Source organism: Lissotriton vulgaris, chromosome 5 (assembly GCF_964263255.1).
Source record: "Lissotriton vulgaris chromosome 5, aLisVul1.2, whole genome shotgun sequence".
Classification (NCBI taxonomy): Eukaryota; Metazoa; Chordata; class Amphibia; order Caudata; family Salamandridae; genus Lissotriton; species Lissotriton vulgaris.
Window position 1 is genome coordinate 1,558,602,668 of NC_141693.1, and position 24,091 is coordinate 1,558,626,758.

General features: G+C 45.9%; 1 protein-coding gene across 1 annotated transcript in view; it reads right to left on the minus strand.

Moving 5' to 3' along the window:
- The window catches only part of SUPT16H (SPT16 homolog, facilitates chromatin remodeling subunit), a 270,497-nt gene that overhangs the window by 31,588 nt on the left and 214,818 nt on the right, over positions 1 to 24,091 (minus strand). Inside the window, exons 20-25 of the mRNA XM_086923629.1 lie at positions 14,373 to 14,485; positions 14,088 to 14,163; positions 13,830 to 13,999; positions 13,066 to 13,195; positions 12,629 to 12,764; positions 10,287 to 10,364 (exon numbers count right to left, since the gene is read on the minus strand). Coding sequence (XP_086779755.1) covers positions 10,287 to 10,364; positions 12,629 to 12,764; positions 13,066 to 13,195; positions 13,830 to 13,999; positions 14,088 to 14,163; positions 14,373 to 14,485 — 703 coding nt within the window. The remainder of the gene's footprint in view (positions 1 to 10,286; positions 10,365 to 12,628; positions 12,765 to 13,065; positions 13,196 to 13,829; positions 14,000 to 14,087; positions 14,164 to 14,372; positions 14,486 to 24,091) is intronic.

Genomic DNA, 24,091 nt, shown 5'->3' on the forward strand with positions numbered 1-24,091 from the left:
CCTACAGTCACAGGGGCACCCTCAGTGGGTGTAGCTTGAAGTGGTTGGGCCATTTAATCGTTGGGATAGTGTCGCGTGCAATGTGTCGTTAGGTTCAGTGCAGCTGTTGCATTGCGTGATGATGCATTGGAGTATGCCGATACTTAGAGTAGTAGTATATCGTGGGGATTGAGTTATGACTATGAACAGAAACGTGAACAATAAAACTGTATTCCGATCCTCCCTCCCTGCTCCCCTGCTCCACGGACAAACCCCCGCCCGTTTCCCCAACATTGCAGAGTGCTTTAGTCCTTCCCCAACTATCTTACTTGCTCGTGGGGTTGGTGAGTCCCTTACAGGCACCAACTGCGCCCACCTTACTCAGCTGTACCAGGGTCCAAGGTCCTTCGCGTCACACTCAGTTCTTCCCATATATAGTCAATCTTCAGACCGGAGCCAGTTGTCCAGAGTCAAGCGGATCTTGTGTAATGTCAGATTCCGTTGCTGCTGTGTCATCTTTAAGAGTCGAGTGGTTGGTCTGGCTGCCCATTTGCTTGCCGTTACAGTGATTTGGCCGATCCCTGTGCAGACGGTGATGCTGCCCCACCTGTCTCCAACCATCCAGCCAGTCTTGTGCTGCCTCCGGCGTGTCGAAGAACCACGCCTTTCCATCGGCTACTATCCGTAATTTGGCAGGAAATAGCATGGAGTATGGCAATTCTCTGTCCTGTAGTGCTTTTTTCACCTCTGAATGATTTGCGGCGTCTGGCCACCTCCGCCGTGTAGTCCGGGAAGAAGGATAAGGTTGCGTTCTGGATCTTAACAGGTGGGGAGACCCTCGCTGCTTGTAAGAGTGCATCCCTGTCTCTAAAGTTAAAGAGTCTAGCCAGCACAGGCTGTGGCGTTGCTCCTGGCTTAGGTGTTCCGCCCGGAACCCTGTGTGCTCTTTCCACTGAAAAGAAGTGGGATAGTCCTTTGGGTTGCAGTTTGGTCTTTATGAGATCTTCGATGTAGAGATCCATTGAACCCTTATCCTCTGTTTCCGCAAGTCCAAGGATGCGTACATTATTCCTTCGAGAACGCCCTTCTTGGTCGTCCAGCTTATCCTGTAGAAGTTTGGTGACTTTCTCCATACGTTCCATGGCTATTTGTAGCTCCGACGTGTCTTCTACAAGAGATTTCGTGACCACCTCTACCTGGGATACTCTATCATTTTTTGGAAGTCCGCTCGTAACAGCGTGACTTCAGAGGAGATGGAGCCCACCGTTGTTTTGACTTCTGAAAGGGTTCTCATAATGTCCTCCAGCGTTACTTTCTTGGTCCCTTCCGTTTCTTGGGTAGCACCCGTGGAGTTACGCCCATTGCTTTGCAATTGTCCGGGATGGTTGTACGCAAACTTATCCAACTTGGCCTGCGTGGATCCACTCCTAGTTCCTTTGCCCGCCATGACTCCAGGGCTTGCGGAGTCCGGGGCCGTCCCCCGCTGTGCCGTGGTCAGCGTTTTGAGACTCTCTTTGTCTCTTGCGTGTGGGTCAGGGAGCAGCGGGTCGGCGTGCACCCAGTTATGTGGAGTGTCTGGTTGAACTGTCCTTTCATCCACCTATCAATACTGCGTCGATCCTTCTTTGGTCGTGCTACATACCAGTGGCCGCTGAAATGGCTGTGATGACTGCGGTGCCCCGTTCCGCTATACTCAGTGTCTAGCGCGCCGTGGCGTTGTCTGTCTTCGATTGTGCCCCGAGCAGGGACGGCGTCATTAGCCTTTATGTTGGGTCTCTCGTGCTGGATCAGGTCAGCCGCCACACCGCCAGGTGGAGTGTCTTTCCGGGTGCTCACAACCCCTCCAATGTGCCACGTATGGTGTTGTCACCTCTGGTCCGGCCGGTGCCCCACCAGGGTTTCTCCTGCTTTGGCGTTTAAGACCGTTGCACCCCTACTGGGCCAGGACTGCCACCACTATCTTGTCAGGATGGGCGCTGCCAGCTCCTTGTGTTGTTGCGCATGTTAGCGCCGTGTCTATCCGTCCCCTGGGGGCACCCGCATTCACTGCTATCGGCCAACTCCCGGTGTGCTCTGTCGCACTGTCCTAGAGGGTGAATGGAGGTTGTCTCACCCGTTGTGGCCGCCCGTTATCAGCCGCGGCCGCTCTGAGCATATCATTGTCCCCCTGGGGGAGCTCACCGTCTTGTAGCGTGCCGCCGGCCGCTCCGTCCTCCGCCTGTCTCCGCTTCCGCTGCCTCTTGTGCCGCCGCTTGTAGGTGTCGGCAGGTGTGCTTGCGAGTCACAGCCCTCGGCAGTTTCCCCAGAAGGTGCCTCTACTGTGTCGGCCTCTGTGGTGGGCGGTCTCCTGCTCCCGGTATGGCGCCGGGGAGCGCCTCCTCAGTCAAGCCGGCCCGGTCTCACTTCCGCCGGGGCCGGAGGATCACTCAAGGTCGATGCTTCCTTCCTGTTCACAGGCCCCAGTGCGCCAGTGCGCGGTTAGGCAGTCTCCGGTCTTCGCCAAAAGTTGGTCTGGTGATGCCGCTTCGAGCCCGGACCTGATAGCTGCCGCTTCGGGTGGGTAATGTAGCGGATTTGTGCGCAGGATTAATGATTAGGCCGCAGTGCCCTCAGGAGCTCTCACGCTATGCTGCCGCCATGCTTGGCTCCTAGCCACGCCCGGGTCTATCGGATTTTTATGAATTTTAGGTAACATGTACAGCTGGGGTAGTTTCGGGTTACTGTTAGTCAAGTATTGTTTGGTCTTTTCAGAAATCCAATCCATGGTTTTAGCATGTTCTAATATAGATGTTAATGTTTTAGCAATTTCTTGTGTAGGATCAGAGTCCAATTTCAAATAGGTGGATTCATTCGCAAGTTGTTCGGCTACTTTTCGTTGATAGTATGACGTGTCCATGATGATGAGGGCGCCGCCCTTATCGGCGCGTTGAAATGTAAGTTCTTCAGTTTTAGATAGCGTTTGTAGTATGTTTTTTTCTACTTTCGTAATATTGGGTTTTCTTGATGGCTGGAAATTCAACTTTTGAAAATCTTGAAGGACTAGATTCTCAAAAAGATCAATGGTCTTATGGGAAGTGGGTACCATAAAAGAAATTGCATCGGGGCAGTCAAGAAACCATCGCATTCTTCGATGGATCATCTTCATAGAGTTGGATTTTGATATATTGTGAACAACAAAGTTCAAAGAATTAGGGTTATGAAAAATCTGTATGACGTAAATTCAGGATTTATATGTATATTGGTTTGAAACAAGTATATATGATTAACAGAAAATACCGAAATACAAGTAGCAAATGACACAAACACAGTGAGTCACATGTTTATTCAATGATATCAAGTTGAACTATGAAAAGTAGAAGAAATTGTTTTAAGCTGTGCATTGGGTTAGGTCGTGACAATATGTCTCGTACCTTCCATTCAAAAACATGATACAAACAAACCTATTACACTCTATAGGTATAGGAGGGGGCAATGAAATGACTCAAGAGGTTAGTGGTGTCATTATACTTTCACCTCAGGAATAAAAAGGATTATGCTAGTATGTTTGGGAGGGCAAAATGGTGCAGATGAACAATTGTTACTTACCTGTAAACAGGTGGTTCTCCAGTGTTGGTGTCTTTCATAGATTCACATGCTTGAATATTCCCCGTCGTCGGAGTGGGAGTCCCACGGTAAATAAAATAGCAATAAATACTAAATATATAATAATATATAATAAATATATATATACATAATAAGGAAAAACCCAAAAAATGCATACAAGAAGCATCTGGTACCTAACCAAAAAGTTCTACATAGGAATGCATGGGGATAAAGAAGTTCCAATGCAGCCTATCCTTGTCATTATGTTAGTCCAAACTGCAGCCAATCAGGCGCCAGCAGCCCTCTAGAACCTTCTCCTCAGAGCTCAAGCCCTCAGATTTTCGTAGCACAAGAGTGACCACAGAGTCTATGAGGAGAAGAGAGCCTCTGAGGGGAGGATGGGAGGGTCGCATGTGAATCTATGAAAGACACCAACACTGGAGAACCACCTGTTTACAGGTAAGTAACAGTTGTTCTTCTCCAGTATTGGGGTGTCTTTCATAGATTCACATGCTTGAATATAGAATAGTAAGCAGTCCGTATCCGAACACAAAGTTTCCAGGATGCAATGTATACACAAAAGGTTGGATTCAACAGGTGTAAACCCATGCCATAGAAGTTATACAACTATATGTATACATAGAGAAGACATGCATAAGACTGGAAACCATAGGAGGAGGGTAGAACAGAGGCTCACCTTATTGAAAAAGATTACGGAGCACAGCTTGTCCCACTGCGGTATCTCCTTCAGCCATGGCACCCAGATTGTAGTGCTTTGTGAACGTGTGCCTGCTGGACCACGTGGCTGCTCTGCAAATCTGATGCAATGGAACTCCGGCAAAGAGTGCAGTCGAAGAGGCCACAGACCTGGTAGAGTGGGCTCTTACTGTAGACTGTAAAGGCTTTCCCGCTTTCTGATGGCAGAAAGCAATCGCCGAAGCCACCCAGCGGGCTACTGTAGGTTTGGTGACTGGTCGCCCTTTTTGAAAACGGCCATAGGCCACGAAGAGCTGATCCGATTTTCGGAACTGGGCTGTTCTGCTGATGTAGAACTTTAAACATCTTCTAATGTCCAAAGAGTGCAAGCGTTGCTCCGCAGGTGATTGCGGGTTGGCAAAGAAAGACTTCAGTATAACAGGCTCATTAATATGGAAGTCTGACGGCACTTTTGGAAGGAAAGTAGGGTTAGTGCGTAAAAGCACAGAATCCGGTTTAAACTGCAGAAATGGAGCAACCTTCCAGGTGACATACTTGAGGTCTGCTTTATGGATTGGTTCAAACGGTGCAGTCATTAATTGTGATAGGACAATGTTGAGGCGCCACTCGGGAGGAGGACGCCGAACTGGAGGAAAAGTCCGAAGAAGTCCTTTGAAGAATTGACGTATCAATCTGGATGAGCATAAGGAGGCGGAGCCATCATGGCGGAAGCGTGATATTGCCGCCAGAAAGACCCTTAAAGTAGCATGTGACAAACCCGACTGAGCCAGATGGAGAAAGAAAGGGAGGAGCTCAGCGGGCGTGGCACGCAAAGGATGTACTCCGGCGTCTGCACACCAGTGGCAAAAGCGTTTCCATTTCAACTTATAAGTCTTTATAGTTGATGGAGCCCTGGCCTGAGCGAGGATGTTACGACACTCCTGAGGGATGATTAGATGTGCAAATTCACAGTGCTCAGGTTCCAGGCTGACAAGCTCAGAGGAGAGGGGTCCGGATGGTAGATTTGACCCCTGTTCATGGAGAGAAGGTCCATTCGAGGATGAAGAAGAATGGGTTTGCATTGAGACAGGAGTAACAGCTCCGAGAACCACGCCTGTCGTGGCCACCTGGGAGCAATCAGAAGGATGTGGCAGGGATCTCTCCGCATCTTCCAAAGTACTCGAGGCACAAGAGGGATCGGAGGAAAAGCGTAGGCGAAGAGATTCGACCAATCCACCAAAAGGGCATTGCCTTGGGATCCTTTGTGGGGATGCCAACTTGCGTAAGCGGGGCATTTGCGGTTCTCTGGAGTCGCAAAGAGGTCGATTTCCGGGAATCCCCAACGGTGAAAGACCATATCGAGTGTTGGCTGGTGGAGTTCCCACTCGTGGTTGGATGATCGGGACCTGCTTAGGGAATCCGCCAGGAGGTTGGACAACCCCGGAAGATGAACTGCGGTGATTTGGATTTGATGATTGATGGACCAGTCCCAAATCGCCTCTGCCAGACGGGATAACACCGGAGACTTTGTTCCGCCCTGCTTGTTTATATAATGCATGCAAGTCGTGTTGTCCGTCTGTAGGAGAACTGACTCTCCCTGCAGCACTGGTTGAAATGATTTCAGGGCCAAAAAGATAGCCATAAGCTCCAACTTGTTTATGTGCCTGGTCTTTTGATGCAAAGTCCATTTCCCTTTGACGGACAGGTCTTGGAGGTGAGCTCCCCAGCCCTCCAGGGAGGCATCCGTCGTTAGTGTCAGATCTGGGGTGTTGGACAGAAAGGACGTGCCTGCTGCTAGCTGGTGTGGTTGTGCCCACCATTTGAGCGCCTTCTTCATGGGAATGGTGATGGAAACGTGATCGTTGAAGGAACCGGTGACTTGACGCCACTGCTTGTCCAGAGCCTGTTGGATAGGTCGTGCTTGTAGTCGGCAATGAGGGACAAGAGCAATGAACGACGAAGCCATCCCTAGAAGGACTTCAACAAACGGACTGAAACACACTTCTTTGCTAGAAGTAGCGAAACTAGTCGGAGAATCCTTTGCTGACGTTCCCGGGAGACAAATGCCTTGGCTAGTTTGGTGTCCAGCGTTGCTCCTAGGAAATCCTTGCAAGTTGTTGGCTGCAATTGAGATTTCTCCAGATTGATGGACAGACCCAAGGAACGGAATACTGTCTGACAAACTGCAGTATGGTGTAGAAGTTGTGAGCGGGATTGTGATTTCAGGAGGCAGTCGTCGAGATATGGGAATATCTGTATGCCTTGGAGACGAAGAAAAGCCATGACCGGAGCCAACATTTTTGTAAAGACTCGGGAGGCCGAACGGAGACCAAATGGAAGGACCCTGAATTGGAAATGAAGGTGTCCCACCTTGAGCGCAGGAACTTGCGATGACCCGCTAGAATTGGGACATGGAAGTAAGCGTCTCGGAGATCGATGGTAGTCATGAAATCTCCGACTGAGAGCAATCGCAAGATCTCTGCAAGCGTTAGCATACGGAAGGTCTGATCCTTGAGATAATGATTGAGTGCTCTCAAGTCCAGTATTGGTCTCCATTCTCCGTTCTTTTTGATGACAAGGAAAAAACGGGAATAAAACCCCTTCCCTCTCTGAGACTTTGGCACTACTTCCACCGCACCTTTTTGAATGAGAAGGCGAACTAGATGAAATAGTTCTTTGAGGTGCGGAGGTGGCGGTCCGGAAGGTGGCGTTGGAGGAGGTACCTCGACAAATTCCAATGCATGGCCTCTCTTCACAATGTCGAGTGCCCATTGGTCCGTAGTAATGGAGGACCATTGAGAACCAAACAGAGATTTGACCTCCAATTCTCCGTTCGATAGACAAGTCATTGACGTTTGTTGGATTGTCCTCTGAAATTAGACTTCCCTCTAAGTTCTGGCAGGTTGCTGGCGGGAAGACTGCTGGCGGTTACCGGTGAAACGTTGGTTACCTTGGTTGAAGGACCGATATTGACTGCTCCCTCCACGAAAAGTGGATGTAGTGCCACGTCCTCGAGCACCCCGAAAGGGCTGCTTCTTAAACTGAAGGGTACCCAAAGCACGTGCAGTGTCCGAGTCCTTTTTAATGGATTGTAGCGCTTCATCAATATGCGCTCCAAATAATGACTCGCCGTCATATGGCATATCTAGGATTCTTGCCTGAACTTCCTGCCGAAACGATGTTGAGCGTAACCAACCCTGACGACGCAGGACGGCCGCTCCAGCGAGTTGGCGAAAACCAGTGCAGGCTACATCCACTGCACAATCAATAAGTTCTTCTGCCGTTCTTTCTCCTTCTTGCAGAATTTTCTGTGCTTCTGCCTTGGAAGCATCCGGGAGTAACGCCACATAGGCGGACATGTCAGCCCAAGCCTGACGGTCATAACGACCTAATATGGCCATTGCGTTAGCTACTCGAACCGTAGTAGAGGACATGGAGGAAAATTTTCGCCCAATAGCATCTAGGCGACGGCCCTCACGGTCCGGAGGAGCAGTGATTGTAGACGCCGGATTCTTTGAACTTCGTTGAGCTGCCTGCGTGACGACAGAGTCGGGCTTAGGTTGACCTGTAAGGCATGCTGGAGATCCTACAGGAGCTTTGTATTTCTTCTCTAACCTCGGCAGTTGTGCTGGTAGAGAGTTTGGCGTCTTCATTATTTTCTCCCCTTCAGACCAGATGAAGTCTATAATCGGGACTGTGTGGATCTGTTTCAAGGGCTGGTTCTTGAAATCGTATAGGAAGCAATCTTCCTCTCTGTGAGCTCGTGGCAATTTGAATCGCTGCGCCGCCCTGTCCATTAACTGGTGGAAGCCTGCTATATCTACTGGAGGAGAATCCCCTGTTGGCACCTGAGAAGGAGATGGTGTTTGAGCACGATAGTCATCCCACTCCGCTAAATGTTCTTCACCATCCTCATCTGCTTCGGAAACTTCACCATCCTCACGCTCTGGAGGATTCTCGTCATCATCATCCTCTGGATAAATGGTAGTGTGAACACGAACTGATGTAGTTCTGTGAACAGTTACAGGCGACGCCGGTTGAGGAGGAGCCAGAACCGGATCAGAAACTGGATTCAGCACCGATGGAACAGCTGTAACCTGTGGTGTTGGTGGGAAACGGCGATTGTAATCTTCCAACATACTTTGGAGGTTCGATATCATTGATATAGGCAACATCGCAGTTGGAACTTGAGGGTGAGATGTTTGATGTTGGCCATACTGATCTTCCTCGTCGTTACTGAATTCTTGGCACTTAATATTCAGATCTGAAAGACTCTGCGCTTGGTTATCAGATTCTTGATCAGAATCAGTAGCAAACAGCGGAGATGGAGAAGTAATCATCTCTCTTTCTGTAAAAGTCTCGAACTGTGTTTTGCTGGACTGTAAAGGCAGTAAAGGCATTGTAGCAAATGAAGAGGCCGGTGTCGAAATTGTGTCTTGCGTACGCGTCGACGGCATGACATCAGTAGACTTCTGCGATGGAATCGACTTGGAAGCCATCGTCGACGGAGCAATCTTCATTGGTATCGTCGATGGAACCTTCACTTTTAAAGTCTTCGTCGACGGAGTCGTCGTCGACGGAGTCATCGTCGACTGAATCATCGCCGACGGAGCGGTCGTCGACGGAGCGGTCGTCGACGGAGCGGTCGTCGACGGAGCGGTCGCCGACGGAGCAGTCATCGACGGAGCAGATGGCACAGGCACTCTCGTCGACGGGATAGACGTCGGCGGTGCGCTCATCGTCGAGGGCGTCGACGGAGTCAGAGTCTTCAAACTTCTAGTCGACGACGACCGGGTCGTCGACGAGTGAACTTTCTTCGTCGACGAAGATGAAATAGGAATCAAAGAAGACACGGTCTTAGAACTGAGAACCACTCTCATCGACGACGAAGACGTCGACGCTAAAGCTGACGACGATCCAGAGGCCAGCGTCGTCGTGACCGTCGTCGATTTGGAACCAGAGACAGCCACTCTCGTCGACGGAGCTGGGACTACCGTCATCGACGAAAATTCCGTTTTCTTCACAGAAAAACTGGACATTGAAGCAGAGGGAGCCTGAGAGCTTTGTCTCGTGGGCCCAGACGTGGTAGGTAAAGGTGAAGACACCGCAGGGGTCAAAGCGAGGGAAACTTTCCTCTTTTTTAGAAATGGTGAAGGCACCTCCTGCACACTACCACGTTTAGAAGCTGCTTTAGAACGGCCTGACACTTGACTTTCAGCATCAGAAAGTACATTGTCCCTGTCCTTTAGCCTTTGAAGCCAAACAAGTAAACGGCCTTCTCTGTCCTTTTGAGTTTTCTCTGAGAATTTTCTACAGAGTTTACAGGTGCCTACTTCATGGTCCGGGTAAAGGCAGTAAATACACTTACTGTGTGGGTCATCATGAAATAATCTCAGCTTTCCACAGGAGGAACAAGCTCTGAAGAGAGACTTCTTACTTGAAGACATTTTGGAGAAACTGGAACACTTGAAGAAAGAAAAACTGAGCAGAGCTCAGGGAGACTCCCTTACACACGACGTGCGGTAGAAAATCTAAGGGCTTGAGCTCTGAGGAGAAGGTTCTAGAGGGCTGCTGGCGCCTGATTGGCTGCAGTTTGGACTAACATAATGACAAGGATAGGCTGCATTGGAACTTCTTTATCCCAATGCATTCCTATGTGGAACTTTTTGGTTAGGTACCAGATGCTTCTTGTATGCATTTTTTGGGTTTTTCCTTATTATGTATATATATATTTATCATATATTATTATATATTTAGTATTTATTGCTATTTTATTTACCGTGGGACTCCCACTCCGACGACGGGGAATATTCAAGCATGTGAATCTATGAAAGACACCCCAATACTGGAGAAACATAGGATGATGCTCCACTGGGGGACAAAACTTAATTACAGCTCTTTTGGAGAGGATGAGTGCAGTGAGAAATTATGCACCATGAAGTGTTAAATGAGGAAGCAGTGGCGTGAAAATGTTGCTAGGTGTGGCGCTTGAAGCTTCAAGACAGCACACCATGTTGGTTAAAACATACCTCTACGGGCTTCCTCTTCCAGTTCGTCCCAGTCTTTTCCGCTCTCTTCCTCACTGCCAATGGATTCTCCACTGTAGACTGGAAAGATACGAGTTTAAAGAATGATTCCCCACCACCAATACATGAAAATCATCCCAGTCACGCAATGCAGCATTTCCCCATCTAAACTGAAACTACACTCATATAACGTAATCCACCATACCACCTCTCAAAGGACTGTCCCAGCCAAGCAATCCCATACCACAGCTTCCAAAAGTTCAAATTATCCAGACGGAAACGTGAATGCATGCCATGAGTGAAAATCTTGCCCCTGGACCTTGAAGGCTGCACCTAGTAAAAAGGTGGCATAGTTTCCTGGAACCTCACTGTATATACTTTCACATAATAACCTTTTCATGGAACCACTCACACTCATTCTTAAACAAGCCTGGATCAACTACCATCTCTACGCCGATGACACCCAACTCTATTATAAGATTAAAACTCATGCTGACATCCTTCACCTCAACAACACTCATCAAGATTCAAGCCTGGTTCCACATTAACCACCTCAAACTCAACCCTAAACAAACTGAAATTATTATTTTTTCCCCTAAAAATAACCAGCTCCCCATCCAGAATTGGATCCCAGACCTCAATGCCTTTAACTGCTCCTTATCTTGGTCCTCCTCAGTCAAATCACTAGGGATCTCCCTTGACAACCCCCTAACCCTTAAGGTAAACATCAACAATTCTGCCAAAGGTGCCCTCTTCACTCTCTGCCACCTTAAGAAAATTAAGCCCTTCATCCCTATTGATGATTTCAAACTAGCAGTCAATCCCTTGTTCTTTCTCGCATCGACTACGGCAATGCCATTCTCACTGGAATTCCCAAGATCCACCTAGCACCTCTTAAATCTGCTTTACCTTGCAGCTAGGCTTACCACAGACTGCAAGCGATTCAACCACATTTCCCCTGCCCTTAAAAGCCTTAAATGGCTCCCCATTGAAGGTAGGTCCACTTACAAAACAGCCTGCATTACACACAAAATTCTCCATCAGAACACTCCGACCTACCTCGCTTAGAAACTCACTAAAGCCGGCTGCTCCTGTTCCTTGAGAAGTACTAACACCCTCCTTCTTACCCCCCCCTTCTAAAAAAGAAAACCACTGTCATGATCCTTTTCCGGCAACGCTCCTTGCATTTGGAATGCCCTTCCAACTGACCTTTGCTGCAACCCTTCCTACTCTAGCATCAAAAAAGAACTCAAACTACATCTCCTCAATAAATAATGGGGACCCTAATCCCCATCTGTTCTTCTCCACCGGCCACATCTGTCCGACCCTAGATGCATCCCCCTTACTCGCCCTTCCTCCTCGTCACTTCCCCATCCCTGTTTACCACCTTCACTTTTCCTTGCACCCCCCCTTCCCTTGTCCACCCTCAGCCCTCATCCCCTCCAACCCCAACCACTTCTGCCCCTCCCTCTCTCTGCCTTACCATCCTAACTGGCCACTAACCTCCATATCCTGACTCTGCAATTTTTCCGGCTCTTTTCAATTTGTGCTGTATGATATTTTGTATTATCACTTCTTCCTCATTTTGGTGTGCTTATTTCCCATATATATCACTTAAATCTGTCATGCGGAGACTTGTATGATAGATATATATATATATATATATATATATACACACACACACACACACTGGTGCTATGTATGTTCCCTGTCTTATTGACCTTGTCTCAAAAAAAAATGTAAAGCGCTCTGATACCCCTGGGTCCAGCCAGCGCTATATAAAACCTCTAAAATAAATAAATATACAGGCAGCAGGATGAGCACAGGAATGAGACTGGGCATTCAAACTAACCAACCCTCCATACTCCCTCGGTTCAGTTCAGGTAGACAAAACTGCACTCCTGTGTTTAGTGGTGTTATAGGAACATGGTGTCAGTGGAGAGGAGGGCGACGTGCCTCCGGTTGGGAGGGCAAATTATTAGATTAGTTCACAGATTAACACTACTTTGAGATGCCAGGGAGGAGAAAGTCACTACAGTTGGGGAAGGCAAGAGCTTATTAAACAGAATCCTACGTAGAGATGTCCAGAAGTAAATTCTTTCACAATCACTGCCTACAACATCAAGCACCAGCTGCCCAGAAGCACCCACAAGGATGAAAAAGTACACACTATTGAACAAGCTGCCTAGAGGTAGACAGATCTCACACAAGGATGCAGCAGCTATAAACGAGCACCCTGCTTTAGGACACAACTAAAACATCCTTGTATATGCTGCATAGAGGAACCTCTATTGGCAGGGCTAGCCCCAACCATACAACGCAAGTGGTAAACAATGCACACGTACCAGAGTCATCCTCTTCCTCATCTGAGTAATCCTCATCACTATCCTCCTCCTCTTCCCCCTCCTCATCATCTTCCTCAGGATTGAATGTCTCGTCTTCTAGCTCAGATTCCGAGCCATCTCCCTCAGCATCACTTCCCTGCAGATCGAAACATATGTCAGTGAATCTTTGGACACAATACAATTGCAATGATTAACTATCTTTCACATTACCTGGCACTGCAATTTGCAGCATCAAACCTGGATGCTTAGGATTGGTTCTTTTCCTAAATCACTATTTTCTGCATCCCAGCATTCTGAACACCTAGCTCAATTTCATTGTACGTACCACTTCCCTAACTTGCCTATGAGAGTCCACCCAACTTTATAAAGATTTCTTCCAGAAAGGGACATAATTTGTTTCCTTCTCATATAGGCAGAGTTCCCCCCACTTAGCTCACCTCGCCCTCTGGCTCCAGAAAATCCCAGCCACCCTGCTCAAAGAAGCCCTCTGGATCATCGATGATGGTCTTCATGATTTTGGTCCAGTTGAGGGACTGCACCCCTTCGGTGTACTTCAGGTCGCAGGAGCTACAAATCATGAAACAGACATGGGGGAATGATTTTTCCTATTGTTTGTGGAATTTGTGTTAAAGAGTCTGCACTCCAAGGAAATCAGAGTTGGGAGCACTTGACGATAGCAGGAACTCTGTTGTGTGTATGTAGACTCAGATACAATGGCACTGAAAAGTTTAACCCTGCAAAATCAATGTGGATATAGTTTCAAGACCCCTAAGTGAGGTCAACTCTTCAAGCTATTGTTAATCAGCTGCAGAACAGACCAGAGTGTGTCTATTCCAATGTAATATTTTAGGTCAATCCCACCCAACAATACCAACAAACATTTATAGACAACACCAAGAGGGAAGATGCTTAAGTTTCAGCCCTTCATCCCAGTACACTTTGTACCATTATCCCGCCTGCAATATGTTCGAGCTATCGCATCACTCTTGGACCAAGAGGAAATTTGAAACTGCGTTTGACGCACAAGAGTTTCTAGGTTGTCGAGCCTAAGAAGTAAAGCGTACTATGAAGGCCAAAACATTACTAACAGGTGGGATGGTGAGAAAAGCTCAATTTGCATATGCGTTTTCCCTTTATCTTGTTCAATGCTGATGGACCTGTGCAACAAACACAGAGGAGAGGAAAAGTGAGAAGCACTAACTTGAGCCATTCCTTGATTGGGTCGAGGGATGCAACAGGGATGGCATTGATCATGGTCACTTTCTTGCTGTAATCTTTGTAGACTATGACCATGTCGAAATTCTTCAGGTGGAACTGAACTCGCTCAAAGTGTACAAGTTCTACCTCATCCAATGTCACTACAAAAGGGGGCTGTGAAAAGAGAAAAAGACACATACAAGTAAGTAGCATAAGTAGCTTCGATACAGTATATATAAAGTCCTTGAGCACCCTAACTCACCCATTCTGTGGTGTTAACTAGGGCGCTGCTTGTAGGCTGCAGAAGACATGTACTCCTGTAGGGGGCGCCGTTGAACCTATTAAAGTGAAGGAAGGATAAGAAGCAAAGCCAAGGAAGGTAGGTTAGGATGGTGAAATGTATTTTGTAATGGTCAAGATTTCAAACCTTCCGTTCAGCCATGCAACCCAAAATGCACATTTTTAGTAACAGGAGTTTAAAATCTATCACAGTTCAATAGTTCAAACACACTAAAAGCCAAAGCGCAGGGTTTGGGAGCATTCTTACCCCAGTTCTCTGAAAGGGATTTCAAATTCCAAGTCCTCTTTGGTGAGCGATTCCACCTTTTCTATGAAGTTCTTAAAAGCTGTTTTCAATTTGTGTCTCATCTCCCTTTCCATCTGCATGTAAGAAACAGGCATAAAAAAAAAGTTAGAACCCATCCAAAGACAAAAGTTCCCATACACCGAGCGAGTGCCAACCTGTTTACATGACAGATAAATCTTCTGCCTGGGTGTATGAGAAATGGAGCATACCCCAAACTTTCAGCTACTTCAGAAGAATTGTAAGGTGGTAACAAGTGAGATACAAGCAGAAACATTGAAAACAATCATGCCTTGGAACTATGAAGCAGGCATGTAAGGGGAAGAAAACTTCAGTTATTATCTTGGCTTAGTATTGGGTTTTTAATATTAAAATTTGGGTTAGGCTTTTTTAGGCAATTAATCAAGAGGTTAGCATGTAATACCCAGAACCCAACAAGTAATCACTTCATAGTTCCAACTTCTTATCTTTTGGGAGGTGGGATAACCACTAGGGGGAAATGCATAGTTGTCCAAATGAAGCAGAGAAGGGTGGGTGTCTTCTGAATCTACAATAAGGATACGTTACTTACCTTTAACCCTAGTTCTCTTCCAGGGAAATACTCAAAGTATTAAGAACTAAATAGTCCGAACCATGGGCAGGGACAGTTGGAGATGATATATATATATATATATATATATAAAAGGTTTATAAAGGTTTATTTTCAAAGCAGGAAACTCGCATCCTCATTTCTGGGTAATTCTTCCTTGACCTGACGCGTTTCGAGTACGATTCTCTTCTTCAAAAGGTCACTTGTAAGTATGCGTGTTGCGCAGGGAGTTTTGAATCAACTGATTGGCAGTTAGTTGCCGCCCATTTGTAGGCCGTGCTTAGTGCTCACAGTGATTCCTGGGATCTGTAGTCTTGTCCCAGAACAACTTGTTCCCTTTAGTTGGTCCTGCGATACCACCATACAGTTATATTAAACCCTCAGTGGGCCCCTAATGCATCTGCGAGTTTAAGTGTCCCAATCCGCTGTGCTGCATCACGAGTAGAGACCCAGTTCTCACCACGCAGCCTCCTTTCAGTCTTGTGGATGGTGCAGCCTCCCACGGCAGTCTGCCGTGCAATAAATTATCCTACGAAGGTGATTAATGCAAATATTCTCCTTTGACTGCAAAACCCAGAATGCACTTGGTTGGAAGCTCAAGAAGCGCGGCGCGCTGGGGGCCGTTAAACCATATAAACAGCATCAGGTAATGATACAAGGAGACGTCATTGCGCCATCTGCAAGCAGAACCCCTGATGAAGAGGCGCCCTGCCTTGAAACGCGTTGGGACTTCACTACTATTACCAATGGTGCCGAGGCAATCTGAACTAACACACCGGAGGGTGGGCACGTTGTTGTGTGCCTCTTCAAAGCTTCGGGCATTTGTTGATGAAAATTAGGACACAGCGGCCCTGATGTGGAAGAGGGCACCATCTTGCAAATCAAAGAGGCTGGGGCGAGATACTGAATTGAAGCCGTTTTGATAGCCCCAACCCACTACTATTGAAGGAGTGGGCTGAAAGTAATTTGGAGGCATCAATGAGACAGGTGTGCCTACTAGTGAAATATGCAAAGACAGAGAGATAAGAATTTGGAGGAAATTACACATATTAACAATGAATTGAGCAAACCCGAACATGCAAATGACAAGGAGTTTATAGAAAGAAGTACAAAAGAAATGAATGATCGTTTGCGGAAACAAGAAGTCATTAAAACCAGGAAAGCGTTTAAGTTTGCCCGCGACAAACAAGATTACGAACTAGGGCAAATTTTTACGTTTGCGCGCAAATTCGACAATCCGCGCAAACAAAAGGGCAGCGATTTCGTCAAACATGCAGCAACCTCCAGAAATGTGGCAGCAAGCGACTCCAATTTATCAACATCAAATGCCAGTCTGGACCCAAGTGAAGAAGAATCAGACAACAGCAACCCCAGTGCAAAACGAGGGGATTTGGGGCAGCTCACACTGGCAGAGGAGTTAGAGTACATCAGGATGCAGCTAAAACAAACACTACACCCGAGGAATCAAAATGCCTCAATAAACAAAGGCGGAGCGCAAGAAGGCGAGAGCGGCGGAAATGTTTCTACAACAAGAGGAAGGAGGCAGCAAAATCGCTACTGGAAAAAGAAAAATTAAGTGATGACAACACTGTGGTAAATCTTTTTGCCCCGATAGCAACTTCGGCTACTGCAGCACTCGCATCGACATTTTCAAATTCATCAGAAAGATCAAATTAAGAAGTATTTTACTATCAAGAACAACCTTGAGCAAAAAAAGAGCGTAGAAAGCAGGAGTAACATCGCCCAACGTGGGCTACAAGCCAAGGATATATCATTAATACACACGTTATATGATCTTAGAGGAAATTATGCTAGTACAAGCAGCACCCAAGAAGCAGCTGAAGGCAATGGGGTTAGTAGATCATGTATTGGGCAAAGTCCTTTTAAACCAACTTCTACGTTCGTTCCTAACATGCCATGTGATGCTATTGACATCTATCATGATCGAATCATTGAGGAACTGAAAAAATTGCAGTACACAACCAAAGCGCAGCAAAGGCCACCCAACAAACAAATGAAACAATATTCAATCCTGATGAACAAACTTAAGAATAACAATACTATTGTGATTAATCAATCCGACAAAGGAGGGAATGTTGTTCTCTGGGATAAAAAGGAATATATAAAAGAGGCCTATCGTCACCTTAATGATGAGGAATGCTACACGAGAATTAATATGGCATCAGTGAAAATGATTCAAAAAGCTTACAAAGAAGATCTGAACGAGTGGAAAAGAAATGGCCTCATTTCCAAGGAGGGACACAAAAATATCAGCAAGAATTTTCCAACACTGACGAACATATATTTTATACCTAAGGTACATAAAAAAGAAACACCTGTTCCAGGAAGACCCACTGTGTCATCCATTAATAGTACCTTTGAGAACACTTCTAAGTACATTGATGTTTACCTCCAAGAATTTGTGACAAGTTTGCCGGCATACATCAAGGACACCACTGAGTTTTTCTACTTACTGAGTAACTGAGTGGTCTGATGATTATCTGTCTTTAACCATGGATATATCTGCCTTATATACCAGTATTGCTCATTTGGATGGTATAAGAGCTGTGGCTCAGGATCCTGTGGATAATCATAATCAGGCTGAGGATCCTCCCCTTTGTTCCCCTCATTGTCCCCATAGTGAGAAGGAGAGTAAGGAGGAAAAGGAGTAGTAGGCATAATGGGATCGAATGGAATGAAAGGTCTAGTTGGAGAAGTCCCAAAGTCCTTTTTTAGTGGAATAGGGGAATGAGAGTCAGTGTCCAGTGGCCTCTTCTTCCTGTGCAGGATTGTTACTTTACCAGTCTCTGGATTAATATATATTTTTGCCTGGTCGTCTGCTGGATCAGGATGGAAGAGTTCTTCCTCCACTGTTCTTGGTTGTGATTTTTTTGGGTCGACAACACCTTCTGCTTCGACGACTTTTGGTGCCTTAGTGGATTTCTTCGGCTCGGGCCCTCTTTTCGGGTCGGCAAGAGTTTTTGGGTCGACTGGGTCTTTCGGTTCGACAAGTTTCTTGTGCTCGACAGGCTTTTTTGGTTGACTGTCCTTTCTGGAGTCGATGGTCTTTTTCGGATCGACTGGTGTTTTTGGAGCACTGGTCTTCGGGTCGATAGCCTACTCCGGCCGGATTATAGGCTTCGATACGGGGCTTCGATACGGCACCCTTCCCGTCAGCGTCCTTCTTTGGTTCGGCGACTGGGCACAGCCGGCCTTTTTGGATAGACGTCCTTTTTTGTGTCGGTGCCCTTTGGCTTGGCGTCCTTTTTGGGCTTGACGGCCTGTTTTGGGTCGGCGCCCTTCGGTTAGACTGCCTTTTTTGGGTCAACTGTTTTCTTGGGGTCGACGCCTTAAGGCTGCATGGCCTTTTTCGGCTCGACTGTTTTTTGGATCGACGCCTTTGGGCTGTACGTTTTTCATGGGGTCGACGGCCTTCGGGTCGACATCCTTTTTAGGCTCTGGAACCTTCTTTGGGATTGCGGTACTTGGCTCAGGGGTCTCAGAAGGTTTCGGTGCAGAGCCAGATGGCGGGGCTGGCGAATGTTTCTTTGGATCTTGGCTAAGGCCTTTTGGCGATGCCTCGACCGGAGCCTTTGGTAACGGGGTAATTGGTGTCGGGGGCAGTGTACTCACGATTTGCCCCGGTGGGATCTCGTCAGCGGAGTCCGAGTAGTCCTAGACAGTGACAATCTCTGACTGAATCTGGAGCTTCTTGAAGTTCTTGGACATCATCGAAGATGTTGTCCGGTTCCGGTGCCTGTCGCTGCAGCTCTTGCCTAGCGGCCCGTCGATTCCGTATGGTTTTCTTCGACCGAAACTGGGAGCAGGCTGGGCAGGTTTCTTCCTTATGGTCTTGAGAAAGGCACTTGTTGCATACTTGATGCTTGTCAGTATGCGGGAACTTGGAGTGGCATTGTGGGCATCTTTTAAACTGACTCCTTTCCATCGACAGCAGGCACACGTAGCGTCGAGAAGGCCCAACGGCCCTAGTCGACGACCGATTCGAGATAGAAAGCTTTATCGAGTGAAGAGGTACAGAGAGAGAACAATACCGTCGAATTTGAAGGGTTTTTGGCCTCTATAAAAGTTTTGTTTCGATTCCGAAGTTGGTGTAGGAATAACATCCGAACCCAATGGCGGAAAAAAATAATGAGGATGGAGAGGATGCCCATGCGCACTGTGGTCCAGGGGAGGAGTCACCTATCTCGACTCTTCCAGGACAACAAAGTGCAATCATCCGGACCCAACACTAGGAGGCGATCTATGCACAGATGAATTCAGCAGCCCACATGCCTCGAACATAAAGGCTTAAAAATGCCTAAATTACATAGAATTTTTAATTCAAAATTAACCATACTCATTTAACATTTCTGAAATACAGAAAATTCAACTTTAAAGCACAAAACAAATCCTTCATTTGAAGGGAAAAAGGCAAGGGAATGAAAAGGCATTGTTAGCCAATGGGCTGTATTGAAAACCGTAAAAGAGAATAACTGGAACTGTGCTTTTAAAACCTTCAAGACCTCTTTTATCCTAGAGCAAGCGATGGAGGCCGGATGGTGGAGTTCCACGCCTCCATCTAGCACCTGGGAACGGTGCTCCTAGCTCCCCCCCACCCTCGAGGATGTTTTTGGCAGAAAGCAGCTGGCGTCTCGGTAGCTCCAGCTCTGGCTCCGTGTGAGCTGCTTGCCGTTTGTCTTACACGCTCTCTTTTTCTCGTACAGTGGAATGAGAAAACCGGCAGCAATTGAGGGAGGAAACCCCTGGAAGTCATTCACTTCGGCGTGCTTCCCTTTGCTCGCTTCTTACATGGCAGAGAGAGGAAAAGTGCATTACGGAGGATAACAGGCTCACTCAACTCAACCTCGATTACACGGCTTCACGGGCCGTGCGTCCCGAGTCTGAAGAAATGTATTGCTCGTAGCTCGGGTTCCTTTTCGAGCATGAAGCGATAAAGCCAATTATCCAAAACGTGACTGCTGTTACGGCTGCAGGGAAGTTAAAGGAACAGAAAAAACATTTACGGCATCATTTTGTTTTTTCTATTTGAACGTGCCAAAGGAGTGACAACTGCAGGAGTGACGGCTGTGGAAAAAGTTCATTTTCACCGTCCGAGTCGTCTGGATCTGGGCTCTATTTTTGCATCGTGGACGCAAAGGACTTCTAGCCTGCAACTAATGTTGTCTGGTAAGCCCCCCCCCCCCCCCCCCAACATTAAATTGGTCCTGCAACCTATATAACCTATATAACTGTCGTGTGTAATATGGGCAAGCTTTTAACTGCTCGAAGTAAAGCGTGGGCTCTGCGACAGCAGGCTAAAGAAGTAGCTACACAATTAGCATTAGCAGAGAAAGGTGACTCCAGGGAGGAAAATTCGGTACATTCCTCGGCAAGCTCAGACGAGCTGGAGGAATCACTGAGACAACGTCCTGTTCAATCCAGCTCAGGAGTTCATTTTGGGAACATTGAAATTGGGAAACTCAACACGAGAGGAGTCGCCTAATCAATTCTCTCACCACAATTTAAATATGGATAACAAGACTAAGACATCCGGGCATCCCCAGCCCTCAAAGCAATTCCCATTGTTTGATAAGAAATTCACTGTCTCCTCCTGGTACTTTGATTCCCCTGCTTTCCAATTCAAATCAGTTTCCAGATATGCCGGCTGGTACTGTCCTTTTAGACAACTCAAAGACGAAACTAGCACCTAATACTATTTCTGTAAGCACCCTTGCACATGGAGTAAAAAGTTCAGCTACTATAGCTCAAAATACGATAGAACCAGCGAGCACAGTCTGCACTTCGGTAATACAGGATGTAAAATCTGGAAATGATGTGGACTCTCTCAGCCCTATTCTAGATATGGACACGGAGACTGTGGGCGAAATGAAGATGTCCGTTAAAGACATGTTAAACTTAATTTTAGACGAGATAAGGGAGGTGAAGAGGTTTCAAAATACAGAACTGGCCTCTATAAATCAGAGACTTGATAAAATGGATAAAATCGAAGAACTAGTATCCACTCTTCCCGCTCGTCTATCAGAAGCAGAGGAGAGAATTTCATATTTGGAGGACCAAATGACTGAGGTCAAAAAGGAGGCCAAAAGCGTATTTAAGATAACTAGGGGAATGGAGGTTAAACTTGATGATATAGAAAACTATAATCGTAGATCGAATCTTCGAATAGTGGGGGTTCCAGAAGGAATCGAGGGGTCTGATATGCTTCTTTGGGTTGTATCATTTCTGCAGCAGAGCGTGATTCCCGAATTTAAAGGTGATCTAACCATTACTAGAGCCCACCTCGCACTATTTTGTTAAACTTTGCGGATGTTAGGGTTAAAGAACAAATCCTTTCAAAAGCTATTAAACAGAGGCAGTTTACAGTAAATGCAACGGTAAAATGCAGAATTTTTTCGGACATGTCCGTCGCTGCAGCTATACGAAGGAAGGAGTTCGTAAAGATTTTACATCTATTTAAGGCTAAGGGGGCTCAGGCTATGATAGCTCAGCAGTCGAAGCTAAGAGTTTTGATTAAGGGTAAATTCTATATGCTGTGTGACGTTGAGGAAGCCCAGGAGCTGCTTAAGGAGATGGAAGATGGTTAGGCAAGCTGGGAAATTCCATCCTATCCTTAAACATCATCATCATGTTTTTTTTGTTCTTGGGGGGGGGGGGGGGGGGGAGGAGAAGAATCAAGGGGGCGGCAGAAGGGGTGTAATAACACGGCACCTCAATGCTATGGGATAGAGCTTTGTGGCTAGCGTGGGGGAGGGAAAATAGAGAAGGAGAAGAGACTCAAGTGTGTGGGGGGGGGGGGTGAAGGGGTTGGGCTGACTGGTGTTGGGCCGTTGAAAGAACAAAAAATGAAGTCATTGATGATGTTATACATTTCTCTTTTGCTAGGCACAGCGGACAAAGAATTGTTTTTTTTGGCAGATGCAGAATGCGGGGGCTTTTTGATTGGTTTAATGGGGAATAAAAGCGGTTTGTTAATGTTAAATGTCTTCTAGAATTTGGTTGAAAATTGTTTCTTTCAATGTGAATGGATTAAATAATAAGAAAATGCGCGCAATAGAAACATGGATTATGACTGAGAATCCTGCAGTAATATTGTTACAGGAAATCCATATTCCAGTCCCAAAAGTGAATGATTTTACTATGTTTAAAGCTTGGGCCTCATATCGCGGTTTCTCCCTATTTTCCGAGTCTCGGAGAGGTGTTGCACTTTTTTAAAATAAAAATCTGCACGCTGAAATAATTCAAACAGAGGAGGGAGGCAAAGGCCGTTGGTGTTGGGCCACATGTAAACTGAGAAACAGACAGGTCTGTATGCTCCTCTAAATGATGATTTTCTAATCTATGAAGGTCTGTTTCAGTCTTTATTAATGATGGGAGGGGAGGGGAGGTGATTTCAACATTCTCATGAATCTAAAATTAGACTCCACTACTGATATAAAAAAACAGTCTAAACCCAAGTCGTTCAGTTCTATTGTTAATAATGCGAAGATACTCTATCTGTGTGATCCATGGCGGATACAGAATCCCTTAAAAAAAAGAGTTTACTTGCTGGTCGGGAAGATTTAAATCATCTTCTCGCATCGAATTTTTTCATGCCTCTTCAAAATTAAATTTTTTGCACCAGAAGATTTTACACAATGGTTTTTCCGACCATGCCATGTTAATCATTGAATTTTTTTGGGGGGGAAGTAAGAGAACTTCGAAACGGTGTGTTTTTAATAAGATATATCTCTCCGACGAATCATGGGTAACATCTCTTAAATTAGATTTAGAAGAATTTATTGCACGTAACATTGGCACTGCTCCTCTTCATGTCGTTTGGGACTCCTTGAAGGCCTTTATTCGGGGAGTTATTATAGGAAAAGATGCAATGGAATCTTACATTACTAGGAATACGAAGAATTTGCTGCAGCAAAAAATACAGGCGTTAATAGAACAAAGATACTATAATCCATCTGGTAGCGTTCAGAACCAATTAAATGCTGCTAAACGGGAGCTTAGCGCGCATTATTTCGCAAAAAAGTGAGGAAATGTTTTGCATGCAATCACAAAAAATCTATGAACATAGAAACTTTACTGGAAATTTTCTAGCTTGGCAGATTAAGGAACAAGCTGCGGCCAACATGATTCATTCCTTAAAATCCCCAATCACTCACACGGAAACTTCAGACTTAGGAGAGATAGGGTCAATAATGCTTTCCCACTATGAGAATTTTTTATAGCACGTTACATAACATAGATCAACAAAGGCTAAATGACTTTTTAAATAAATATCCTCTTCAGACTCTTTCTCAAGTAGACCAACGGACAATGACCACCCCATTCTCCAGGGAAGAAATAGAGCTGGTTGTAAAAAGTCTTCCTCATGGTAAGGCCTGTGGTCCGGATGGACTCCCTGCCGAGTTTTTCCTGGTTTTTTTTAATTCCCTTTTGGAACTTTTTTTGTTATAATTAAACTCTATGTTGGAGGGAGGTCCAATTCCAGTTTCCTTTCAAGACAGAATGGTGGTCAGTTTTCTGAAGAGGGGGACGGAACCTAAGGATCCTAATTCTTATAGGCCTATCACATTACTGAACTCAGATTATAAAATTGTTACACAATTACTTTCAATTCGTTTTAATAATGTTTCCGCAGAATTGATTCATCCTGACCAGAATGGATTTATTGTAGGTAGACAACTTTTCACTAATACACAATATTTGATTGAAGCCTTAGATTATTTTGAAACTCTAGAGATTCCTGCTTTAATTTTACTTTTGGATGCGGAAAAAGCTTTTGATTTGGTGGTTTGGGAGACACTTATTTTACAGCGTTTTGGGATTCCATCACAAATTATTAATTTAATTCAGAATTTATATAGGGGTGCAAAAGCTAATATTATTGTTAATGCAGTTATTGTGGGCTCTATTGTAGTCCAGCGAGGCACGAGACAAGGTTGCCCATTGTCACCTGCCCTTTTTGCTTTTTTTATCGGGCCTTTAGCTGCGGCAATTCGGAACTGCGTAGATATTTCTCCTCCCATAACTTCCATGGCCAAGATTAAATTATATGCGGACGATATAATGTTACTGATTA